The sequence below is a fragment of the Podarcis cretensis genome (assembly GCF_951804945.1).
Source record: "Podarcis cretensis genome assembly, chromosome: 2".
Taxonomy (NCBI): Eukaryota; Metazoa; Chordata; class Lepidosauria; order Squamata; family Lacertidae; genus Podarcis; species Podarcis cretensis.
The window spans coordinates 9,333,069-9,357,204 of record NC_137171.1 but is presented as its reverse complement, the minus strand read 5'-3'; the positions used below and the strand labels follow the sequence as shown (position 1 = coordinate 9,357,204).

General features: G+C 45.4%; 1 protein-coding gene and 1 long non-coding RNA gene across 2 annotated transcripts in view; both read right to left on the bottom strand.

Annotated features, from left to right (window-relative positions):
• Positions 1-24,136, bottom strand: part of LOC307210789 — a 133,445-nt gene that overhangs the window by 2,398 nt on the left and 106,911 nt on the right. The window lies entirely within an intron of this gene.
• Positions 777-24,136, bottom strand: part of PFKM (phosphofructokinase, muscle) — a 44,326-nt gene continuing 20,966 nt past the window's right edge. The window contains exons 7-22 of the mRNA XM_079966677.1: positions 23,657-23,765; positions 21,967-22,062; positions 21,032-21,124; positions 19,149-19,274; positions 18,353-18,417; positions 18,030-18,093; positions 16,668-16,814; positions 16,475-16,545; positions 12,718-12,805; positions 11,832-11,984; positions 10,640-10,804; positions 9,341-9,402; positions 8,316-8,427; positions 6,260-6,359; positions 2,261-2,366; positions 777-1,499 (exon numbers count right to left, since the gene is read on the bottom strand). Of these exons, the coding sequence (XP_079822803.1) occupies positions 1,352-1,499; positions 2,261-2,366; positions 6,260-6,359; positions 8,316-8,427; positions 9,341-9,402; positions 10,640-10,804; positions 11,832-11,984; positions 12,718-12,805; positions 16,475-16,545; positions 16,668-16,814; positions 18,030-18,093; positions 18,353-18,417; positions 19,149-19,274; positions 21,032-21,124; positions 21,967-22,062; positions 23,657-23,765 (1,705 nt within the window). The 3' untranslated portion in view covers positions 777-1,351. The remainder of the gene's footprint in view (positions 1,500-2,260; positions 2,367-6,259; positions 6,360-8,315; positions 8,428-9,340; positions 9,403-10,639; positions 10,805-11,831; positions 11,985-12,717; positions 12,806-16,474; positions 16,546-16,667; positions 16,815-18,029; positions 18,094-18,352; positions 18,418-19,148; positions 19,275-21,031; positions 21,125-21,966; positions 22,063-23,656; positions 23,766-24,136) is intronic.

Sequence of the window (24,136 nt, the reverse complement as noted above, 5' to 3'; positions counted from 1 at the left end):
TAGCTAATGGGGCCTTCTGCTGCCACCGGAGCACGATTTCTGTTCTCATCCTGAAGCAAAGTTCTTAACCTGAAGCATTATTTCTGGGTTAGCGGAGTCTGTAACCTGAAGCGTATGTAACCTGAAGCGTATGTAACCGGAGGTACCACTGTATATTTATGCACTTAATAAGGGTGGTTTCAAACGATGTTCACAGTGGCTGTTTTAAATCCATGGAGGTGGAGATTGCCCCAAATAAGAAGAGAGGTGTGTGTATTTTGGCAAATGGAAGAGTTTACATGCAGTCTAGTTTAGTACAGGTGCCAGCAGTATTAGAAACTCAGATATATAAGCTAGGCCCCAATGGCTCATTTTAAACCTGGGTTACAGTCACCAAAGTTGCCATTTTGGGGCCAGACAGCTCAAAAACTGTATTTTTCAAGATGACTTTTTAGTTCCTGCAATTCATTCTGATTGTGCAGATAAAATATAACTGGTAGAATTCTACGTGATGTGATGCTAGTGTGTGAAAACAGTTAAGGATCCCTAGGCATGCACCATCAGATGGTGGAGACTTCAGGCACCATCCTAGCATCCGGGCATCTTGACTCAGTCGCAAGTGGCTGATAGCCTGGTGCAAAATGTGCCTGACAAATTTTGAATGCTGGGTGCCACTTGGCTGCTTAGTTTTTTTTTTAAATCTCCCATACCTGCAATCCAACTCCCCCTGCATTGTGCATGTTACTGAAGAAGAAGGAAAAAAGATGGTGTTGAAATGGCAGATCCAAACAGCAACCTCTAGTGAAACAGTTCCCATTTTATTGTCAGCATTTGGAAGAGCTTGAATCACAAAGTTATAATTTACCCCAGCTGTGGGTTCTGGGGTAGCTGCCACTGTTCAAAGGAGAGGGCCTGATAGCAAAAATAATATATTCAGTCCAGTCCAGATTTCAACATGATGAACTTAAGCTGAAATGACCATTCCTGTTTGAAATCCCCACTCCACCCTCAAGACAGAGGGCCACCTAACCTTATAAGCACCAGTAAAGCAGAAGAAAAAGTAGACCTGGTGCCTGAATAGAAGACCGCCAGGAGCCCCATGTCAGCTGTCCTGAGCTTTCTAAAAGGAAGAGTAGAATATAATAACATACATTTCCCTTTAACTCATTCATTCACATACTGCAGATATGGCACTAGATGGCATTTGGTGTTGCCTCCTCCATTTGCGGCAGGCATGCAGTCCCAGTCATTACACAAAACACTAGATGAGACAGCTGCATGCTAAACTGGGGAAGGGGACTGGGAAAAAAAATATACTTTGTTTTAGAGGTCTCCTTAAATGTCATAACTAAAAGGGAGAGCTGCTAGCTGCTCACAGGGCGCCTTCTCCAGATACTCTCTTGCGAGTGATATGTTCTATTTGAGCTGTTTCAGAGGTATCCAACTCAATCTTGTACTTGGCAAGAATCTTCAAGATGGGACGAAGCTTCAGCCACCACTGTGTTCTGGGGATGCGGTGCCTGTTGGAAAGAGAGAGAGATCATGAGCGTTTCAGGACACACCTAAGAACATCAGAAGAGCCTTGTTGGAGCAGTTCAAAGGCCCATCGTAGTCCAGCATCGGAAGCCTATGGAAAGCTTTGGAGCACAATTGATTCCATGGCTCTGACACAATTGCTCACTTTGCAAAAAGGCTCAGCCTTTTACAGAAACATTGTAAAATTAATAACTGTTAGAAGGATGTTGGAATGATATTATATGATTTTAGCAGGAATGATATAAAGGATTTGGGAATAACTGACTGTTAATTGGTGAAAGGAGGAAAAGTAAAGTTACATTATATTAAGATAAATTACAGGACTAAAATTTTAAAAGAGGGAAAGGATTTGCTGAAATGGATAATTGATCTAGAATACAAAAAAGGGAGGTGTGAGGAGGTCAAGGAAATAAGCTAATGAAAGATAAGTAATGAGAAGATTTGCTGTATTTTTCTTTGCTTTTTCGTTTCTGTTTAATGGATTTTATTTCTCTGTTTTTTCATGTTGTGATGTGTTGTTTTGTTTTTGTTTAATGTGGTATTTTTACTTTTTCTTTCTGTAACCTTTAAAACTTTAATAATTTAAAAAAAAAAAAAAAGCTCAGCCTTGGGGAGTCTTTAGCAACCACTTCTACATATTTTTTTTTTTATTGAGGTTCTTGGACTTCTAACGGATTGCAGATTACCCTGACTGCAGGTGCAGATTCTGCCTCGCCTGAGTTTACAAGACAGAGGAGACACTTACTCAAAATCAGTCTGCTCTTTGAGTTCGGAGAGGGGCTGGAACACAAGGGCCCGCCTGCGCATGCCCAGGAGACAAGCTGAATCAGGGCTGTTGGCAAAGATACGACCTGAAAAAAGAAATCGTGGGAAATGCTCATCAAATTCATTATCTGGAAATATGAGGACTTGCATTTTTTATTGCTTAATATTCTTAGATATTAGGGACGCAGGTGGCGCTGTGGGTTAAAGCCTCAGCGCCTAGGGCTTGCCGATCGAAAGGTCGGCGGTTCGAATCCCTGCGGCGGGGTGCGCTCCCGCTGCTCGGTCCCAGCGCCTGCCAACCTAGCAGTTCGAAAGCACCTCCGGGTGCAAGTAGATAAATAGGGACCGCTTACCAGCGGGAAGGTAAACGGCGTTTCCGTGTGCGGCTCTGGCTCTGGCTCTGGCCAGAGCAGCGATGTCACGCTGGCCACGTGACCCGGAAGTGTCTCCGGACAGCGCTGGCTCCCGGCCTCTTGAGTGAGACGAGCGCACAACCCCAGAGTCTGTCAAGACTGTCCCGTACGGGCAGGGGTACCTTTACCTTTACCTTTATTCTTAGATACCCTGGAAAGATTTTATTCTGAAATGCAGACTAAACATTAATAAATAGTTCAGCAAAGCAGTAATAATACTCCCAAGGAAGTCTTCGGGAATATCTGGGTGTATTTATGCCTGTTTGTGTGAAAGAGATTGGTGGTGAAAAGTCCACAATAAGTTATATAGTAAGTTACAAGTTAAAGTCAACTATTTGTCTACAGTTAAAATGCAGAACCGTCCGTTAATCATAATAATCCTTGACTACTCTTGAACAAAATTTCTTAGGGTGGTGAGCAATTGACAATAAAATTAAAATGATGGCAAAATCTGTACTGGTTTTATATTGGGGGGGGGGGACCCAGACACACCCCTCCCCCACAATTTGCTTTAAATGCATTATGTAGCCCTGGGAAAAGTTCAGAGTGAATTTGCCAGATTTCCCCAAGTATTAGGATGCATGTAGGATTGTTACTATTGGGAAATGGTTCAACTGTGTGAGATGAGAAGATTAAGAAGAAATATGAATTCATCAAATTTTAAAGAACATAATAAAGTATCATGTCAGGAGAGATCTTAACATACTATGTCAAAATCCATGTTTGTGAGCAGATACGCAGTATAGCAAGAGTATAGGGCAAAACACCAGAGTGTTCTGGGTGATGTTGTATTAGTTATCACTGCTGAATTTATTGTGTTTAAGTTTTTTAAAAAATATTGATGATTGTTTACTGTTTTATTTTGTTTGTATTTTTATCAATGCCACAATGGGTGATAGCTAGCTAAAACCATGCTATTTAAGTTCATTCATTGCAGTAGGTCTTCTTTGAGTATGATTAACATTGGCTATCACCCACTTATTGCGCTTTAAATAGCATTCATAAACCACCCTGAGAACCTCTGTTGTTGAAGGGAATCTAAAGAAAATAAACTTGGCCCAGAATTGTCTCCATATATATTCTGAATGTATATCCAATGAATATCCAATGAATATTATATACAATACTATATACTCCATATACAATGAATACTAGGTAATAAATTCTTACAGTCCTAGAAGGCACCATTCCCCCCCCCCCTCAGTTGCTCTTATTTTAATATTAATTAGAAAATATGAATTAATTGGTTAATTATCAGGAAGGACTTTTGTGTATGTGAAGAAAGCGTTAACTGGTAAAATCTATACACACAGGTCCTGATGGGTGACCACAGTGTGTTCCATGGAAATCTTTAGTTAGGCAAGGGATGCATAATATGGAAATATTTCTAATGCAGGATTTGTCCCATCTCTTTCCCCACTCTCCATGGTTTCTTTCTGAATCGGCTGCAGCCAAAAGAAAAAACTGATCTCTTGATTTGTCCTCCCCACCCTTGCCTCCATGGTATCTGCGTGAAAATGGCTGCTACCAACCAGCAAAGCACAAACGAGCAAGGAATCTGGTTGCCTGGATATCTGAATCTGCAGAAAGATTAGCAAGGTTTGGGCATAATTCTTTACGTGTGGAGAAGTGAATTTTCGGATAGTGGGAACTGTGTGTACAGTCCGCTGCAAATGTTGGACTCCAACTTCCATAATCCAGGCCCATTGACCATGCTTTCTGGGTCTGATGGGAGTTGGTGTCAAACAATATTTTCAGGGCTACAGGCTCCTCATTCCTTTAACAGCATCCGGCCAAATGCCTCTGGGATGTCCACAAGCAGAGCCTGAAGGCCACAGCTCCCTCTCCCTTGCTGCCCATTCTATAAACGATATTACCATCCATTAAAATACAGTTCTGGCCAGAGGGTCTTCAAGATTGGCTTACAAAATCAATCAAACAAACAAAAAACTCGCCAGTAATGAAGCACAATACAGTGCATCAGGTGAACATTAAAAATGTAACTGAGACCAGAATCACTACCGTATTTTTCGCTCTATAAGATGCAGTTTTCCCCTCCTAAAAAGTAAGGGGAAATATGTGTGTCTCATGGAGCGAATGCAGGCTGCGCAGCTATCCCAGAAGCCAGGAGAGCAAGAGGGATCGGTGCGCACTGATCCCTCTTGCTCTCCTGGCTTCAGGGATAGCCGCCCGAAGCCTTTTCAGGGCAACAGGAGGAACACTCCCCTCTGCCCTGAAGAGGCTTGGCATGGCTATCCCAGAAGCCAGAACAGCAAGAGGGATCGCTGCTTTCGTTGTGCAGCGATCCCTCTTGCTGTTCTGACTTCGCTTCGCTGCAGAGGCTCTGCGCACCTTTCCCTCTCTGCGCAGCGCCCCTTCAGCGAAGCGGGAAGAGAAACAGAGCCCCTTCCATTTCTCCTCCCGCTTTGCTGGAGAGGCGCTGCACAGAGAGGAAGAGAATATTTTTTTCCCTTGTTCTCCTCCTCTAAAACTAGGTGCGTCTTATGGTCGGGTGCATCTTATAGAGCGAAAAATACGGTAATTCGCCAAAGGTGTGGGAATGCTGCATTCAAAATACTATGCAAAGGGTTAATGCTATAGCATAGAATCTTGTGATGTCATAAATATATATACTGAGGAATTTCCCCCCAGTTTGTTCAGTTATCACTGTATGTGGAGCTTTAGCTGTGAGAGCAGCAAGTGTGTTGTGTTATGCTGCTGCCTGCCTCAGTCTGTAAATATCTGCCTCAGTCTGTAAATTTACATATTCATGTAAATCTGTTTCAGTAACGTAAGTATCAACTACCTCTCTGGTACATTTAATCCGACAAGAGCAAGTACAGCAAGTCAAAGCCATGTTATTTTTAAACTTTAAAAGCAAGTGTTGCGTGGTTTTTCTAAGGGGGGGGGGGGGAAGAAAGCTATTAAAAGGGCCAAACAGCCCGGGGCAACTTCTACACAACCCTATAAAGTACAGTGGTACCTCAGGTTACAGACGCTTCAGGTTACAGACTCCGCTAACCCAGAAATGTTAAGAACTTTGCTTCAGGATGAGAACAGGAATCGCACAGCGGCAGCAGCGGGAGGCCCCATTAGCTAAAGTGGTGCTTCAGGTTAAGATTAGTTTCAGGTTAAGAATGGACCTCCAGAACGAATTAAGTTATTAACCCGAGGTACCACTGTATAGTTACAAAGGCTCCCTCAAAGTCACCTGAAAACAGGAGCAAGGGAGTTGTAAGCAGGGTTGTAGATCAGTGGTTGTGCACCTGCTTCACATGAAAAATATCCCAGATTCAATCTCTGGTTGACCCCCATTGGAAAGATCCATCTATAACCCTAGAGAGCACAACCTATCAGTGACCCGTGGACAAGAGTGAGCTGGTTTTGATAGCACAGGTAGCCTATGCAGTTTTAGAGGGCGATGCCTCTTTCTAAATTAATTAATGGCATGATGCAACAGGGAGAAACATCTGGATTCTGTTCTCTCTCTTTCCTATCCCTCATTCTCCAGCAGCCATAGCTAACCCCTGGTGTAACAGGCTACCCAGTCAAAAGCATCCACATACCATGCCTAGAACACTCTTTAATCTTCCCGGACATCCACGCCACCGCTTTAGCACCCATTTTCGTTCCAAAGTTTCTGTCAAACGGAGTTGGTGAGCCACCCTGTGATGGGTAAAGGGAAAGTCAGCTTGATTGTCATTGAGAATCATAGTTGCACGAATTGCTTAAAAGGTAAAGGTAAAGGGACCCCTGACCATTAGGTCCAGTCGTGACGGACTCTGGGGTTGCGGCGCTCATCTCGCTTTATTGGCCGAGGGAGCCGGCGTACAGCTTCCTGGTCATGTGGCCAGCATGACTAAGCCGCTTCTGGCGAACCAGAGCAGTGTACAGATACACCGTTTACCTTCCCGCCGGAGTGGTACCTATTTATCTACTTGCAATTTTTTAAATAACTTTTTATTCAAAATTAAAACAAAACATATTATCCAGAAGCATATCATCCTTATTTCCCCCCCCATTTTTCCTCCCTCCCCTCCCTCCCCCCACAGAATTCACCCATCCCCACCCCCCAACTTCCCTCAGTTCCAGTCTTTGATTTCTCTAAAAATGCTGTTTTCTGCATGTTACACAGTTGTATAGATCCTCAAACTATTTAGCTGATAATTATCAATAAAAAGTTTGTGAATGTTTATTTAAAACCAGCCAAGGAGTCCAGTTCGCTTTGTTGCGTCTTCAAATACTTTGTAAAGGGTTCCCATTCATCTTTAAAGTCACAGTTATCCTTGTCCCGTAGCTTGTATGTCAGTTTTGCCCGTTCTGCATAGTCCAACAATTTTTCTTGCCATGATTCTTTAGTTGGGGTTTCTTCAGTCTTCCATCCTTGCGCTATTAAAACTCTCGCGGCTGTTGTCGCATACATGAAGATGTTTTTCGGCTTTTTTAGCAGATCTTTCCCTATCTATGGGGACGCAGGTGGCGCTGTGGGTTAAAAGCCTCAGCGCCTAGGGCTTGCCGATCGAAAGGTCGGCGGTTCGAATCCCTGCGGCGGGGTGCGCTCCCGCTGCTCGGTCCCAGCGCCTGCCAACCTAGCAGTTCGAAAGCACCTCCGGGTGCAAGTAGATAAATAGGGACCGCTTACCAGCGGGAAGGTAAACGGCGTTTCCGTGTGCGGCTCTGGCTCGCCAGAGCAGCGATGTCATGCTGGCCACGTGACCCGGAAGTGTCTCCGGACAGCGCTGGCCCCTGGCCTCTTAAGTGAGATGGGCGCACAACCCCAGAGTCTGTCAAGACTGGCCCGTACGGGCAGGGGTACCTTTACCTTTACCTTTTTTCCCTATCTACTTGCACTTTGAGGTGCTTTTGAACTGCTAGGTTGGCAGGAGCAGGGATCGAGCAACGGGAGCTCACCCCATCGCGGGGATTCGAACTGCCGACCTTCTGATCGGCAAGTCCTAGGCTCTGTGGTTTAAAAGCCTCCAAATGTAAGATCGATTACAGCAGGAGTGGCTATGGGCCTTGCACAGCCTGGCAGAGGAAGTGACCCACCAACCGCTCCAGGTTTATCTTCCAATCTGAGCAGCCTGGTGCCCAGCACTTGAAATTGGGTGCTAAAATCTCTGTCCATATACTGTGATCAGGACATAAATCCCTCTGTCTGCTCTTCACAGGGTAAGAGAGCCGTTTCCCACTGCCCCAGTGCTGCAGAGAGGTCCTAGAGACTCTCCCTTTTATTATAGAGTCATAGAATTGGGAGGGACCCAAGGGTCATCTAGTCCAACCCCCTGCAATGCAGCTAAAGCATCCATGACAGATGGCCATCTTTCTATGAAGAGTAAAAAAAAAAGAAAGGCATTTCTCCACCTCTGCTGCTGGTAGAGAGGCCTTGTAAGAGGGCTTGGGAGACAGAATTCGGTGGCAGCGCGTGTGTGTGTTGCGTCTGTGTGTTTTCCCTTTGGAACAAAACATAAGACAGCGTGGGTCAACTGAAGTCCTCTAGATGGGACCAGTTCTTTGGGGCTATTTCTGTCTTCAGCCTGAGTTCAACTTCTCTGCATTTGTGGAACTAAAAGTATTATTTGCTTGAGGAGCTGTAGCAGTATAGCCAGGCTCCACACATACCTGCTGCATGTGTCCCAAGACATTCTTCCTGGTGTCAAAGACGCCTTTCCCTTCCTCAGAATACAAGTTGTATATGAACTCGGTGGTATAGTTCTCATTGCACTTTTCATTCCTAGAAAGAGAGAACACACCCAGCATGGATGAGGCAGGAAGACAGGTCTACACTGATTGAGAACTAGCTTTAAAAGAAAAGAGATGGAGTGGTAGAACACAGTGCTAAGAGAGGGGGGAAAGCCTCAGGTGAGTTGAGCTTTCTTCAACTACTTTTGCCTGGCTGGAATGTGTCATTGTACTCTTGCTTGGCTGGCTGGGTGGAGGGACATGGTGTGTGTGTGCCTGTCTGTCTCTCTCTCTCTCTCTCTGTCTCTCTGTGTGTGTGTGTGTAGAATTTTCTGTATTTTGTATGAATGTAGACCCAGGATTCACATCCATTTGTCTGATTGGCTAATGGGCCCTACAGCTTAACGGACTAAATATTTCCCTTGTTCTGCGGCCTGTTTATACTGGAAATGCATTATTGCTCCATAATAAACTGCTTCTGCCCACCATAATTTTATTCTGACCATAGCCTGCTTTCTCTTCTAGTATAAGCGAAAGTCAGTGTGGTCCTGGCAGTGATGGGAGACCCAGGTGCAAATTCCTTTACGGATTAAATCACTTATCAGATTGTGCAGTTAAAGCTGGCTTGGAGCAACAAATGCATTTCCTCCCCCAAATCAGTCATCTTCTTTTTTGCAATGAGTGCCTGGAAAACATACCGGAAACTCTGGAACAACAATTGCTTCCTTATCTAAATGTTCCCCTTTCAAAATGTACCATGCTGAAAAGCTGCAGAAGCAATGATGTTTTAGAACCCAGTTCAGAATAGAATGTTATAAGCACACATGGTTAAAGCTTAAAAGAAGAAGAAAACTGCTTCCACCACTTCTACAATGGTATTGCCCATCTTCACTCTTTTTAGCTAACGGAAACCACTTCTGAGCATTCAATCCCCAGCTGTTTGATGGCTAAGCCTAGTAAGATACCTCAATATGAGACCTCTCTTCACTGTGGTCTTCATTTTCTCAGTCAGATGCTCCACATTCATCTGTTTACCAAAGAGAGAATCATGGTTTCACTTTCCGTCTCTGAAACTACATGTGAGCACATCTCCTAGCTATCATAGCTTTTGCTGCCAAGTTCCAATCCCCATCATCATACAGTCAAGACTTATTTTCTATAAAGGAGTATTCCTGGAAAGACACCACCTGTGTGAAGGTGGGACATGCAAACTTTGCACTAAAGCCTGTGACGTCACGTTTTGGATGGTGAATATGAAAGGAGTAAGATTAACCCACTTAATAAAGTCAAACTGCAGGCCCCAAACTATTCACATTAGTGACTTCACACGTTTGTCATCTGCACATACAGTTGCATAGTGTTACACTGTGAGATGCCTGAGGCTCACTTTCCTCCTGAATAAGAACTATAGGTATGTACAGTGGTGCCTCGCAAGACGAAAAGAATCCGTTCCGCAATTCTCTTCGTCTAGCGGTTTTTTCGTCTTGCGAAGCAAGCCCATTGACGGCTTAGCGGATTAGCGCTATTAGCGGTTTAGCGGTTTTTAGCAGCTTTTAGCGGCTTAGAAAAGGGGGGGGAGGAAAAAACCCCCGCAGGAACTCGCAAGACATTTTCGTCTTGCAAAGCAAGCCCATAGGAAATTCGTTTTGCGAAGCACCTCCAAAACGGAAAACTCTTTCGTCTAGCGAGTTTTCCGTCTTGCGAGGCATTCGTCTTGCGGGGCACCACTGTATTTTCACTCTTGCCTCTGAAAACATTGGCTTTTAGAGTATGCAAGAGTAGGAATTGCCCATTCGTAAAGAAGATTAGCCCCTATGTTTACGCATGAGTCATTGCCTTCGGAGCAAGCCTAAAGAAGTGACTCATGCAGAGATGCAACAGGCAGCCTTTTCTGTAGGCAGGCAATTCTGTTAATGAGTCTGAATTGGAAGTGATTGTAAGAGGCAATTCTGCTGTGTTCTTCTCTTGGGAGTGACTGAACACCCCGGTCACATCCAAAGCAGAGACTGGACAGAATTACCTGCTTCCAGTGAAGGCAGGAACGCTCATGCAGGAACGCTCCTCTCATTTATTCTCATGACACACAAGCAGTCCTCTCACGGCATACTGGTGTTGCCCCAGCGCACAGTTTTGGAATGACTACTCAGGTAATTACAGCAGAGGCTGCTAAGAGTAGAGAGAGGAACTCAATCTAGACTATGCTGCTCTCCCAGGAGCTTTCAAAAAGGAAACAACCCCCTCTGGCCTCTGCAAACGGTTCTCACTTCCAAGTCATGGATGGTGAAAGGATCCTCATAAATATAGGCTGCATCTGCTCCAGCAGCCAGTCCCGCCATGGTAGCCAGGTAGCCGCAATATCCTCCCATGGTCTCAATGATGAACACCCGCCTCTTGGTGCCAGCTGCAGACTGTTTGATACGGTCACAAGTCTAGGGAATTAAACAAACAAATGACATCCTGCTCAGAAAGACAGAGTGGGGCAAATTCTCTACATAACTTTTTGGCAACTCTTACGTTTGCAAGTTAAAAGAAGGTAAAAGGTAAAGGGACCCCTGACCGTTAGGTCCAGTCATGGCTGACTCTGGGGTTGCGGTGCTCATCTCGCTTTATTGGCCGAGGGAGCCGGCGTACAGCTTCTGGGTCATGTGGCCAGCATGCCTAAGCCACTTCTGGCAAACCAGAGCAGTGCACGGAAACGCCATTTACCTTCCCGCCGGAGCGGTACCTATTTATCTACTTGCACTTTGATGTGCTTTTGAACTGCTAGGTTGACAGGAGCAGGGACCAAGCAACGGGAGCTCACCCCGTCGCGGGGATTCGAACCGCCGACCTTCCAATCGGCAAGCCCTAGGCTCTGTGGGTTAGACCACAGTGCCACCCACATCCCTAAAAGAAGATATAGACATATAAATGTACAACAACTGTCTTGGACTGAGTCAGACATACTGCCTTCTCTCAACTGATAGCTGCCCTCCCAAGATTTCGTGGCAAAGAAGGGGTCTTCCGCATCACCCAATATCCTCTGAGCTGAACGTGGCAGGGTCCAACCTAGAACCTTTGGCAAGCCAAGCACACACTCTGCCAATGAGCTACAGCCCCTCCCCGTTGCTTCTGAAGACATGTCACAGCCGAATGCCAAATTTGACCATTGAACTCAGGTGGGTATGTCTTTTAATCAGAGATGCCGAAGGAATAACAACCAAATTCTGCATCACGAAAAGCTGATCTCAGCAGCCTATGAAAATCCTCCAAATTTGCAGTGTATTTCTACTCCTGGAGAGCCACTGCCAGCCAGTTTTGACAGTAGTAAACTAGATGGACCAATGATCTGACTCAGTTATAAGGCAGCTTCCTATGCTGTTGCATCACAAAACACTACGTTAGGCAGCTGCCACACCCCACCTGGCCCTGCATGTATTGAAATTCATTGAGCTTGGAAGCCAATGAATGCCTTACTGATGTGATGGTGTTGAGGGCTGTGTCTGCACCAATGCTGAAGTCAGAGCCAGGAACGTTGTTGGAGACGGTGGCAGGAATAACACAGAGCGGGATACAGAGCTCTTCAAACTTGGCTCGGCCTTCAATCAACTCCAGGCTGCCGGTGAAAGCCTACATGAAGGGGAAAGAAGAAAGCCTCCATTATTAAGATGAGGAAACTGTGGCCCTCCAGATGTTGTTGGACTCAAGGGTGCACAAAGTGGGGGGCAGAGGGGGCGGGCTGTCCCGGGTTGCCACTCGGGGGGGTTGACAAGATGGTCCCTGCCTCCCCCCAGCTGTAGAGTGGCTGAGGGTGAGCGCAGTCAGTATGGGCACCCCTCTTGCACAGCGACCATACAGGCTGCCGCTCTCACACAGCGACCATACGGGCTGCTGCGCATGTGCAGTCTGTACGGTTGCCCATATGGACAGTGTGCACAGTCCGTATGGGATGCTGTGCATGTACAGTCCGTACAGACGTCACGCGTGCGCCACTGGGCGGTTTGTCCCGCCCCGGGTGCCGGAGAGGGTTCCTCTGCCACTGGTTGGACTGTGTCTCCCATCATCCCTGGCCAATGACCATGCTACCTGTGGCCAATGGGAGTTGGGAGTCCAGCAGCACCTGGGCAGCTCTCCATCCCAGCCATAACCTAACTTTCATAACCTAATCTTAGGATTTGGATGTTGGACGAAGAGTGCCTCTTCCAGCCCACTGTCAATGGTTGTCATGTTGTGCCTATAGGAATGTTCTGTGGAATGTGAAAACTGACATACTCATTCATCAGTCTGTTAATCCTATCAACAGTGCTTTACTTCTGTTATAGATCTTGTGCTTTAAAGAGCCTAAGGCGTGCCAGAGACCTACCTCAAAGCCACCAATTATGATCAACCCATGGATGTTAAAACTGGCGATGTTGTTGCTGATTTGCTCAAAGTACTTCTTAGGTAGAGTCCTGTCATTGTAGAAGAAGAATCAGCACTGTGTTTTTGTTTAATCTCTTATTCATTCGGATGGTTAACATCAAGCAAAAAATGCAGGTATTATAAAGCAGTAATTAAAATAACGAAATCCACGCCAATAACTAAAACGTAATACAGTGACTAATACAACTTTGACTAACGGGTCCCAATTCAGTTAAGGTTCCAAATGCCTGGCTGAGTAAATGCAATTCTTTTTATTTGTGCCTGAATGTTGTTGATGTGAGGGAAAAGCAAATGGGAGTTCCACAGATAAGGGTTGCCACTGAGAAGGCCCTGTCTCTTGTCCCCACCATCACTGCCATTGACACGACTACCCCAGCCAATCTTTTTTTGTTTGTTTGTTTGTTTGTTTTAAATTTTTAATATTTTTATTAAGTACAAATTAGAAAACATACATATTCACAACAAAAGAAAATACAAAAGAAAAAGAAAATACATCTAACCAAGGAAAAAAATTAGAGAATATTTTGTCTCTTTTCATATTTACCGTTATTTATACCTCTATAAAATGCTATTCACAATAAAGCAGTGAAATGAAAGATAAGATATCAGAAAAAAGAACAAAGAAAAAATAAAGAAATAAAAGAAAAAGATCATAGGTGGAAGTACATAAGTACTCACAATACATAGCTGTTTCCCATCTATATTTATATTCAATTGTATAATTTCATCTTGTCCTTATCTACCTTGAATAAAGTGGTTTTTTAAAAAAAGAAAGACTTCCACCGTTTACCTCACGCGTTTTTAATAAACCGTTCGTCAGAACCTCTGTTCTTCATATTTTCCCTTTGGATTTCCTTAGTGTCTCACTCTGTATTTTTTATATTACGCACAAGATTATTCTAAACACAACCCAGCCAATCTTAAAGCATAGGCCAGCAGGTACTGGCGAAGGCACGCCTTACATTCCTTGGGCCCTAAGTTTTATATGGCTTTGGACAAAGGTGCCAACACCTTCGGTTGGGCCCAGTGGCTAACAGGCAGTCAGCACAGGGTTTTAAGGATCAAAACGATATACCGTATTTTTCGCACCATAGGACGCACCGGACAATAGGACGCACCTTGTTTTAGAGGGGGGAGAACAAGAAAAAAAAATTCTCTCCCTCTCTGCCCAGCGCCCCTTCAGCGAAGCGGCAGGAGGCGCTGCGCAGAGAGGGGGAGAATTTCCCCCCTCTTGTTTTCCCGCTCTAAAACAAGGTGCCGTTTAAGGTGTGTTCAGGCGCAACGACCCCTCTCACTCTCCAGGATTCAGGTTCCTTTCGACCTGCTCTTTGGGGCTGGCGGGGGAAGCCCACCACCAGCCTCAAAGAGCAGGTCGGGGAGCAGCGCAAAGGCGCGCGGCTATAGAGGCTCCTGCCATAGCTGCGTGTCACCTCTCCAGCCGGGAGAGAGTCGCGGGGGGCTTCTTTAGCCCCGCTTGCGCTCTCCCAGCTGGAGAGGTGGCGCGCGGCTATAGAGGCTGCTGCCATAGCTGCGTGTCACCTCTCCAGCTGGTAGAGGGTAAGCGGGGCTTCTTTAGCCCCGCGCACGCTCTCCCAGCTGGAGAGGTGGCGTGCGGCTATAGAGGCTCCAGCCGGCAGAGGATCGCGGGGCTATGCTGTCTTCGCTCCATAGGACGCACACACATTCCCCCTTCATTTTTGAAGGGGGAAAAGTGCGTCCTATGGTGTGAAAAATACGGTAATCCCATCTTGCTGCTTCACATTACAACCTGGCAAGTGGCGTTCTGCCTCAACTGCAGCTTTCAGACTGGGTTAGATTTAGCCAGTCCACTCCCCACTTGGAAAATGCCTTGCTGAGTGGTTCGCTGAGGATGCAACGGAAGCAGAGAAATAAGCTTTCTTCACCACCATCGTCACTACCACATGGTAGACACGATGGTGAACTCTTGTTCATCTGTGTCACCTCTGCCCCAGCCATCATCTGGTCAGCTGCAATGCCAGGAGCCCCTCAAAGAATCAAGAAGCCTTTCAGACTCCCTATAAATGAATAGGTCGCATAGGAGGGATCTTGTCAACAGCCAAACTTATCTTACCTTTCCATGGCAAGAGAAGGGCTTTGACAGGAGCACCAGCCATGCCAGCTAGAAAAACACCCCCGAGAATTCAGGAATCGCTCTGATTCAGTAAGTCTTGGGAGGCAGGCGATGGTACCTTTTGATTTCACTCATAGGAAGTTCCATTATCCCCAGTAACTCTCATTTTTCAGACAGTTAGCCTCTGCAGGGGGACGGGCAATTCTGCTGTGCTTCAGCAAAGGATTTGATATGAGCTTTCAAATATCCCTGACGCAGTCACAGAAGGAAGAACTTCCCAGCTTCAGGGGAGGCTGCCTGATGCATCTCTGCATGAGTCATTGCTCTTTCCAATCAGCCTCCGCTGACTGAGGTAATTCTGTTTTGCCTCTGCATCCAGCATCATTGCAGCATCCAGTCACACTACCTATATACAAATGCAGAAGCCTCTGAGGAGGCTGCTGGGCACATTCTTACACAAATCAATGCTTTGAGCTTGTCTTCGTCCAACCAGGAGTACAGTGTCTCCTGTAGAAATATGGAGAATTGTCTCCAGTGGCTCTTCCACACTCTAAAAGTAAAAAAAAATTAGGCAGGGATGACTAACCTGTTGCCCTCCACATTTGTTTGTTTTTTTTTTTTGCTGGACTACAACTCCCATCTTCCTTAACCAGTGACCATATTGAGTTGGAATCCACGAATATCAGGAGGGCCACAAGTTAGCCACCTCTGCTTAAAGCTATAAAAGTGACATGTGGTTTTTTCAATTTTATAACAGGAAAAAGTTTTCTCAGCTATGTATACCAGCTGTGTTTATTTTTTATTGTTTTATTTTTTCTTAGCAGCTGTGGTTTTTTCAATTTTATAACAGGAAAAGGTTTTTCTCAGCTATGTATACCAGCTGTGTTTATTTTTTTATTATTTTTATTGTTTTATTTTTTCTTAGCAGCTGTGTTTACTTTTTATTATTTTTATTGTTTTATTTTTTCTTAGCAGCTGTGTTTATTTTAAACACAGAGTACATCCGTCCATGGACACCTCTCCATAGCTGTCAACTTACAGATTTGAAAATAAGGGACCAGCAGCCTCGAAAATAAGGGATCAGCAGCCAAAATAAGGGATTTTAGTCAACCACCTGAAATACGAAGTTAAAAGGGACCAGATAATTTTGGAGAGCAGCGCCGGTTTTTAGCCCTTTGTTTCCAGAGGTTGCTGCTCAAGCTGATGAAACACTGCAATTAAATAACTACAAGCAGCAACCACTTCTCATGCAAAACAAAGTCTAAGCTACGAAGATGCTACCCCAGGCAGAGATGCTCAGTTCAGCGGCCGCAAGGAGGATGGCGGCGGAAGGGCCCGAGGCTCCCGCCAGTCCCGGTGGGGAGGGGCTCCCGGGGGCCGAGGCTGGTGAGAGGAGGCCGGAGGAGGGCAACCAAGCAACACAGTTGGAGCCTCCCTCCTCCCTGGCCGGCAGGGAGGGAGGGAGAGGAGCTGCTTCCTTTGAAGCCCGGGAAATTTAAGGGACATCATCAATAAGGGACAGCAGCGGGACACGTCGCTGGGATAAGGGAGTTTCCCGCCAAATAAGGGACGGTTGACAGCTATGCATCTCTCCCCATCATAATACCTTTTGGTTCCAAGACTCGATCCACCTCTCCCAGTCCAGCCGCCGACTCCTCCCCATCCAATTTCTTCAATCTGGAGAGGAAGGATGGACGAAAGGGTTTCTTTAGCTCAAAGCAGCTCTTTCCTGAGCCACTGCCAATTGTGGAACTCTCTTAGAAGAGAGTATTAATCCCTCAGTTGAACAAAACAAATACCTTTCCTTCGGCTAGGCCTTCAAATCCGTCGTGCACAGCCAGCATCCTATGGCCGTGGATCAACCCAATTCTAACAGTAGACCTCACGGCTGCATTCATGCCAGCTGCTGGTGCACCTACATTCATCACTGCCAGGTTGTAGCCGCTCTGCAGAGAAAGAAAAGGATTGGGGATAAAGTCAGAGAGGGCTTTGGATGTACTTCAAAGCTCACCCTGTTGGGGGATTCTGGGCTCCACGGAAGGAGCCGGTCACATGGACAGAAATGCATTCATACAGCAGCTTTGCTCCCGTTACAAGGATGGTTTATTCATTTATAAAAATTCTAATTACATTTGTGTGTGTGTGTGTGTGTACTCCAATAATAATAATATAATTTATTATTTATACCCAGCCCATCTGGCTGGGTTTCCCCAGCCACTCTGGGTGGCTTCCAACAAAATATTAAAAATACAATAAAACATCAAATTAAAAACTTCCCTAAACAGAGCTGCCTTCAGATGTCCTCTAAAAGTCAGATAGTTGTTTATTTTCTTGACATCTGATAGGAGGGTGTTCCACAGGGCAGGTGCCACCACCGAGAAGGCCCTCTGCCTGGTTCCCTGCAACCTCATTTCTCACAGGGAGGGAACCACCAGAAGGCCCTTGGAGCTGGACCTCAGTGTCCAGGCTGAATGATGGGGGTGGAGATGCTTCAGGTCTACTGGGCCGAGGCCATTTAGGGCTTTAAAGGTCAGCACCAACACTTTGAATTGTGATCGGAAACGTAATGGGAGCCAATGTAGGTCTTTCAGGCACATGAGAATAAAATCAGCAGAAAAACACCAATAAACAAATACAGACTGGTTAAAAAGAAAGATAGCTCATGTTACAACTGTTAAGTTGTGGGTGAACATATCTGACGACACAGCGATTCTTCAAACAGCTCTTGTTTATTCACAGGCCAGAACAGAACTGAACTGAAGGGTTCAGTCAGCCTGCTTATATAGGGCTCCAGTACAACATAACTGTAACAATTTTCTAAAACTATCCAATCACTGAACGTCACTTTTGATCCCTTATTTGCATAACTATCTACAGTATCCTCCTGCTGGCCCAGGGTGAGAACTTCAGTACATAACAACAACGGCCTGTCTAAGCAGTTCTCAACAGGATATGCATACCTGCCTATACCAAAACAAAGGAAGCTGCTTCGTAGAAGGTCAGGTCTTCACCGTCTCAGGCAGAGAAGGGTCTCTCCCACTGCCTCCTACATGAATCCTTTTATTTAGAGATGCCAGGGATCAAACATGGGACTTACACATACAAAGCATACCACTGAGCTATGCCTTCTCTCCCATTGTATGCCCCTTCTCCCCCCTTACCTTTGCAGAGGGCGGGCGAACATGGGCCAAAATCTTGTAAACATTCCAGTTGTTTTGGAAACTCCTGCAGGGTGAATCAAATTATTAGGAGCAAAGGAAGAAGCCTTCTAACCTAGGCTAGTTCAAGACTGTCTACACTGACTGGGATTGGCAGGAAATCCTTCCCAGCCGTTCCTGGAGATGCAAAGGACTGAATTCAGGACCTTCTGCATGCAAACCAGATGCTCTGTCACTGAGCTACAGCCACTTCCCCTTCCTAAGAATAAAAAATAAATTTCACAGAGGCCCCAGAAGGCCTTGTTCAAATTGTAGCTCCAACTTACCTTCCCCTAAGTTTAAGAGCTTCATCAAACCGTCCCTCATTCATCGCTGTTGTGACATCTTTAGTCTGTTGAAGGAAGACGATAGTGACAAATAATATATATTTTTAATAACAATATTTATTACATTTTCCATTTTAACAATCTAATTAAATCCACCTTAAATACATTCCAAATGATAATGCAATCAAAGAGTCCAAATTTTATGCCAAATTATAAGTCTTTGATTTCTTACCTGCCCATAAGGTCCCAGGGGAGGTAACAATAATATAATATACCGTTATGAAAACAACTATTTCAAATGGAACAGAACAATATACAGTGGTGCCCCGCAAGACGAACGCCTCGCAAGACGGAAAACCCGCTAGACGAAAGGGTTTTCCGTTTTGGAGGCGCTTCGCAAAACGAATTTCCCTATGGGCTTGCTTCGCAAGACGAAAATGTATTGCGAGTTCCTGCGGGTTTTTCCCCCTTTTCCCCCCCTTTTCCTAAGCCGCTAAGCCGCTTATCAGCTGATCCGCTGATAAGCCGCTTAACAGCTGATCGCTAAAAGCCGCTAAACCGCTAATAGCGCTAATCTGCTAAGCTGTCAATGGGCTTGCTTCGCAAGACGAAAAAACCGCTATACGAAGAGCCTCACGGAACGGATTAATTTCGTCTTGCGAGGCACCACTGTACATTCATCAAATGTGGTGGGGGTCCAGCAAAACAAAATACCTTAACTGTCAAAGGCTGGGATAAAGAGGTGCGTTTTCTTGTCCCACCCCCATAAATGCACATGCCAGCAAACAATACTTACTACTTGGACGCACTCCATAAGAGGAAGACGGACAGCTTGGTTACCAGAGAGGCTGACAACACATGCTGGAGTATCAGGAGTTCCCTCCAGTAGCGCCATGACAGCTTCCACTCCCATCCTGCTTCCCTGCAAGACGGAGAACAGAAAAATGATTTTTAAAAAGGGTTTGGGGTTTTTTTGTATTTCTGCAAACACTTGAGCATGTCAGTACTTAGGGCTCTCGTACTTACGGGACCGCCTCTCCTGGTATGCCCTGCAGAGGACCTTAAGGTCCATGAATAATCCTAGTTTAGAGGTCCTGGGCCCTAAGGAAGTTAGCTTATCCTCCACCAGGGCCAGGGCCTTCTCAGTGATGGCTCCGACCTGGTGGAATGCTCTGTCCCATGAGACCAGGGCCCTGCAGGATTTAACCTCCTTCCATTGGGCCTGTAAGACAGAGCTATTCCGCCTGGCTTTCAATTTGAACCTGGCCTGATCTTTTGTTCCCCTTCCTTCCCTCCTCCTCCCCTTTTTGTGAAGATTGCCCGCTCTGAGATCCTACAGCTAATTCTCCCCTGGTCTCCTCGCTGGCCCAAGTGGGACTAATTTAGCCAGCTAGCCCTGGTGATCATCTAATGTTTATTGGATGGATTCCCCCCCTAAATTTATTTTTGATTCTTGATTTTATTGTTATTTACGCTTTATACTGTATTTTATGCTGGTTTTTTATAGCATCAATGAAGTGTTTTAAATTTGTTGTTAGCCGCCCTGAGCCCGGTTTCCTGAACCAGGAAGGACGGGGTATAAATAAAAAATTATCATTATTTATTATAATACTTCCCTCTTGTTTTACAGCGGCCTAATTTTGGCTCCAATCTGGCCAACACTTGCCACCTGAGTTCATTATTAGAGGGAGCGATAAGTAATTCGTAATTATGTTATCGCTAATTACCTCCTGCTGCGTGAATGGTCACTGAGGGTTCTTATCATGTCAAACTTTGCCAAAAAATGCGACAGGCTGCATTTCGTGGCCTTTTGTCCCCACAGTTTACAACGTGACACAACGGGCTCTAGTCCAAGAAACCTCAACTAGTCTGTCACGAGACCCTTTGCCCTTCTACAGAAGTGTAACATTCCCCACCGGCAGGCAATTAATTCCAGAGAAGTTAACAACCTAGAGACAGTGGGACTGCATCAAGCGTGGGGAACCTTGGGGCCACCAGCGTTGCTGAACTGCAACTCCCATCAGCCCCAGCAAGCAGGGCCAACGGCCAGGGATTATGGGAATTGTAGTCTGGCAACATCTGGAGGGCCAAAGTTTCCCCACACCTGGACTACATCTTTAGAAATGTTTCCTCCGGCCTCTCACTCCAATATGCAATACAGTGGCATCTCTGGTTACAAACTTAATTCATTCCGGAGGTCCGTTCTTAACCTGAAACTGTTCTTAACCTGAGGTACCACTTTAGCTAATGGGGCCTCCGCGCTGCCATCATGCGATTTCTCTTGTCATCCTGGGGCAAAGTTCTTAACCTGAGGTAATATTTCTGGGTTAGCGGAGTCTGTAACCTGAAGCGTATGTAACCTGAAGCGTATGTAACCCAAGATACCACTGTACAGTGGTACCTCAGGTTAAGAACTTAATTTGTTCCGGAGGTCCATTCTTAACCTGAAGCTGATCTTAACCTGAAGCACCACTTTAGCTAACGGAGCCTTTTGCTGCTGCCGCGACGCCAGAGCACAATTTCTGTTCTCATCCTGAAGCAAAGTTCTTAACCTGAGGTGCTATTTCTGGGTTAGCGGAGTCTGTAACTTGAAGCATCTGTAACCTGAGTTACCACTGTATTGTTTACAGGCATATCATCTATATGAAGCATCAGAAACAAAACTGCATTGCTTTTTACCAGGATGCGATCAAAGGCAGAGGGGGTCCCACCACGCTGCACATGTCCCAGAATGGTGACTCTCGTGTCATAGCCCAGGCGTTTCACAACCAGCTGCAGAGGGAAGAGAGGTGCAAAAAAAATGGCATTATCCCTTCAAAGTTAAGAATGTTCACTGGACAACAGAGGGAAAACCAGGGTTTTGTTACTCTTTGAGTCCTTTGATTGTACAAACCCACCCTTTTTAACTGTGCAGGATAATAATAATAATAATAATAATAATAATAATAATAATAATAATTTATTATTTATACCCCACGCATCTGGCTGAGTTTCCCCAGCCACTCTGGGCGGCTCCCAATCAAATGTTAAAAACAGTACAGCATTAAATATTAAAAACTTCCCTGAACAGGGCTGCCTTCAGATGTCTTTTAAAGATAGAATAGCTGCTTATTTCCTTCACATCTGAAGGGAGGGTGTTCCACAGAGTGGGCGCCACTACCGAGAAGGCCCTCTGTCTGGTTCCCTGTAACCTCACTTCTCGCAATGAGGGAACCGCCAGAAGGCCCTCGGTGCTGGACCTCAGTGTCCGGGCTGAACGATGGGGGTGGCGATGCTCCTTCAGGTATACTGGACCGAGGCTGTTTAGGGCCTTTAAAGGTCAGCACCAACACTTTGAATTGTGCTTGGAAACTTAGGACTGGTGTTATGTGGTCTCGGCGGCCACTCCCAGTCACCAGTCTAGCTGCTGCATTCTGGATTAACTGCAGTTTCCGGGTCACCTTCAAAGGTAGCCCCACGTAGAGCGCATTGCAGTAGTCCAAGCGGGAGATAACTAGAGCATTCTGGCAAGACAGTCATTCTGCCTCCCAGCGAGTATTTCAGCTCAATCTCAATGTTAGGGCAAAGGACACTGACACAGACACTCCGAGCAGAAACAGGATTGCATCACCCACACTTTTAATGTCTTCTGAGGTGATCGGCTTGCCATGCTTGTCAATAGCTCCTTCAGCCACAATAATGATGTTCAGCCTTGAGCCTCGGGTTCTTGTCTGTGGAGAAGAAAAGAGGGAGAGAGAGATCCACTTTAAACCATGTCCCAGGCTTGGTTTGGAGACAGAAACTGCCTTGGACAGCCAAGAAAGGCTGCCGGGAACCCAACCTTGGTGATTCTCCTGGACCTCTCTACAGCTTTCAGTGCCATCAATCATGGTACTCTTCTCTGCTCAATTGCTGCTGCCATATCCTTAATCAAGGCTGGAAACAGTTTTGTGCAGCCTAGAGAGGGCCTGACTATGAAACTCAGGCTACCCTAGGTTTGTCTAGCTTCTCCAGCTCACCAGGCCCTTGAGGTGGCTTCGGACCTGTGAGGATGTCCCATTGTTTTGGTGCAGATATCTTTCGCTGACTCCAAATACTTCAACAGATTTGCTTTTTTAAACATTCTCCAGCCAGTACAGTACACAGCACCAACATATCACAGCACGGTGGGCTGCCCTGAGATATTGGCTCAAGATCTCAGTTTTTGGCCTAGGGAAGGGGTTTCTTCCATACCTAAACAACGAGGAGTTTACCAGCTCATGGATGAAAATTATGGTTAGAAAAGCCACCTGGCTTGGTATGCCACCTTCTCTCCTGTACCATCTGGGTTATGATACTGCCCTTGAATCTCTGAAGCAAAGGATCTGGGACTTATCACATAGTGATCTCTGATCTCAATCTCATGTTAGCTGTGGCCCATTAGCAATAGGAATTCACTATGGGTTTGAGTTTCAGACACCTGCATATCTTAGAAATTTGTCTGTACCAACATATCGGCGTCTTTTCACCGAAGCCAGATTAAATGTATTCCCATCAGAATTGCTAAACGGCAGACTGAGAGGTATCCCTTATCAAAATAAGATCTGTGTATGCTCTCAGAACGCTGACTGCATGAGGCATATTTTATTGCATTGCAGACAATAGAATCAAGCTAGGGAACTATTGATTAAACCACTATTGGCAAATCAATCGGAAGCCAATATAAAAAATTAGAAATTACTTGAAAGAAACAAATAGGCCTAGGATTAAATTAAGTTATAATTAAATAAATCGGATTTAGAATGTTAAGAAAAGTGAATAAGATGGACTATAATTGGAAATTGTTTTAGTTTAATAATGATATTGGAAAGCTGTTACTTTTAATTACAAGGAAACTCAGAAGGGAGGGATTTGAGGAAGTCAACCAAGATGTTTAAAAGGTTGGATTTGTGAAGAATTAAGTTTGTTGTTATTGTTTATCTGTTTATTGTTCCCCCTTCCCCCCCTTTTTTTTCTTTCTTCTTTTTTCTTTTTCTTTTTCTGTTTTTGTGTATCATTTTGCTTTGTGGTTTGTGTTATCACTGTGGAAAATCTAATAAAAAAATTATTTGAAAAAAAATCAATCGGAAGCCTACTATATCAAATATCTTTTGGACGACAAGTCCAATGATATCACAATGGCCGTGGCAAAGTTTCTTTAGTAGTCATACGAATCAAAGATCAACATACCCATGACTAAACAAATAATGCTTCAGTCTCCCTTCCCCGGGGGGTCTGTATGAATCTGTATTTTATTTATAATCCATGCTATGGGCACTGGACCGCAATAAAGATTATTATTATTACCTCAGTTAGCCTCCTGCACAAGTGATCCTCCCAGTCATCCTCTGGTGGAGATTCTGGAATGAAAACCCAGTCTGCACCACTTGCCAACGCTGTTACAAGGGCTAGGTAACTAGAGGAAGAGATAAAAGCCGAACAATGAGCCATTATTGATTTGGTGCAGTGGCGTAGCGTGGGGGGTGCAGGGGGGGCCGGCCGCACCGGGCGCAACATCTGGGGGTTAGGGGGCGCAAATCCACGGGTTAGGGGGCGCAAATTACTTGCCTTGCCCCGGGTGCTGACAACCCACGCTACGCCACTGATTTGGTGCAAGATTTAAACCTAGCAATAATGCTTGAAAAATCCAAGCAGGGAAGGAGCTTTCCAAAAGGTTACTTAGGTCTGATTGGAGACAGATTCATATCATCCTCTCTCTGGGGAAACTCAGACTGCACTCAGACTGGAGAAATTTGATCTTTCTGAATTCCAGTACCAACTGGATCC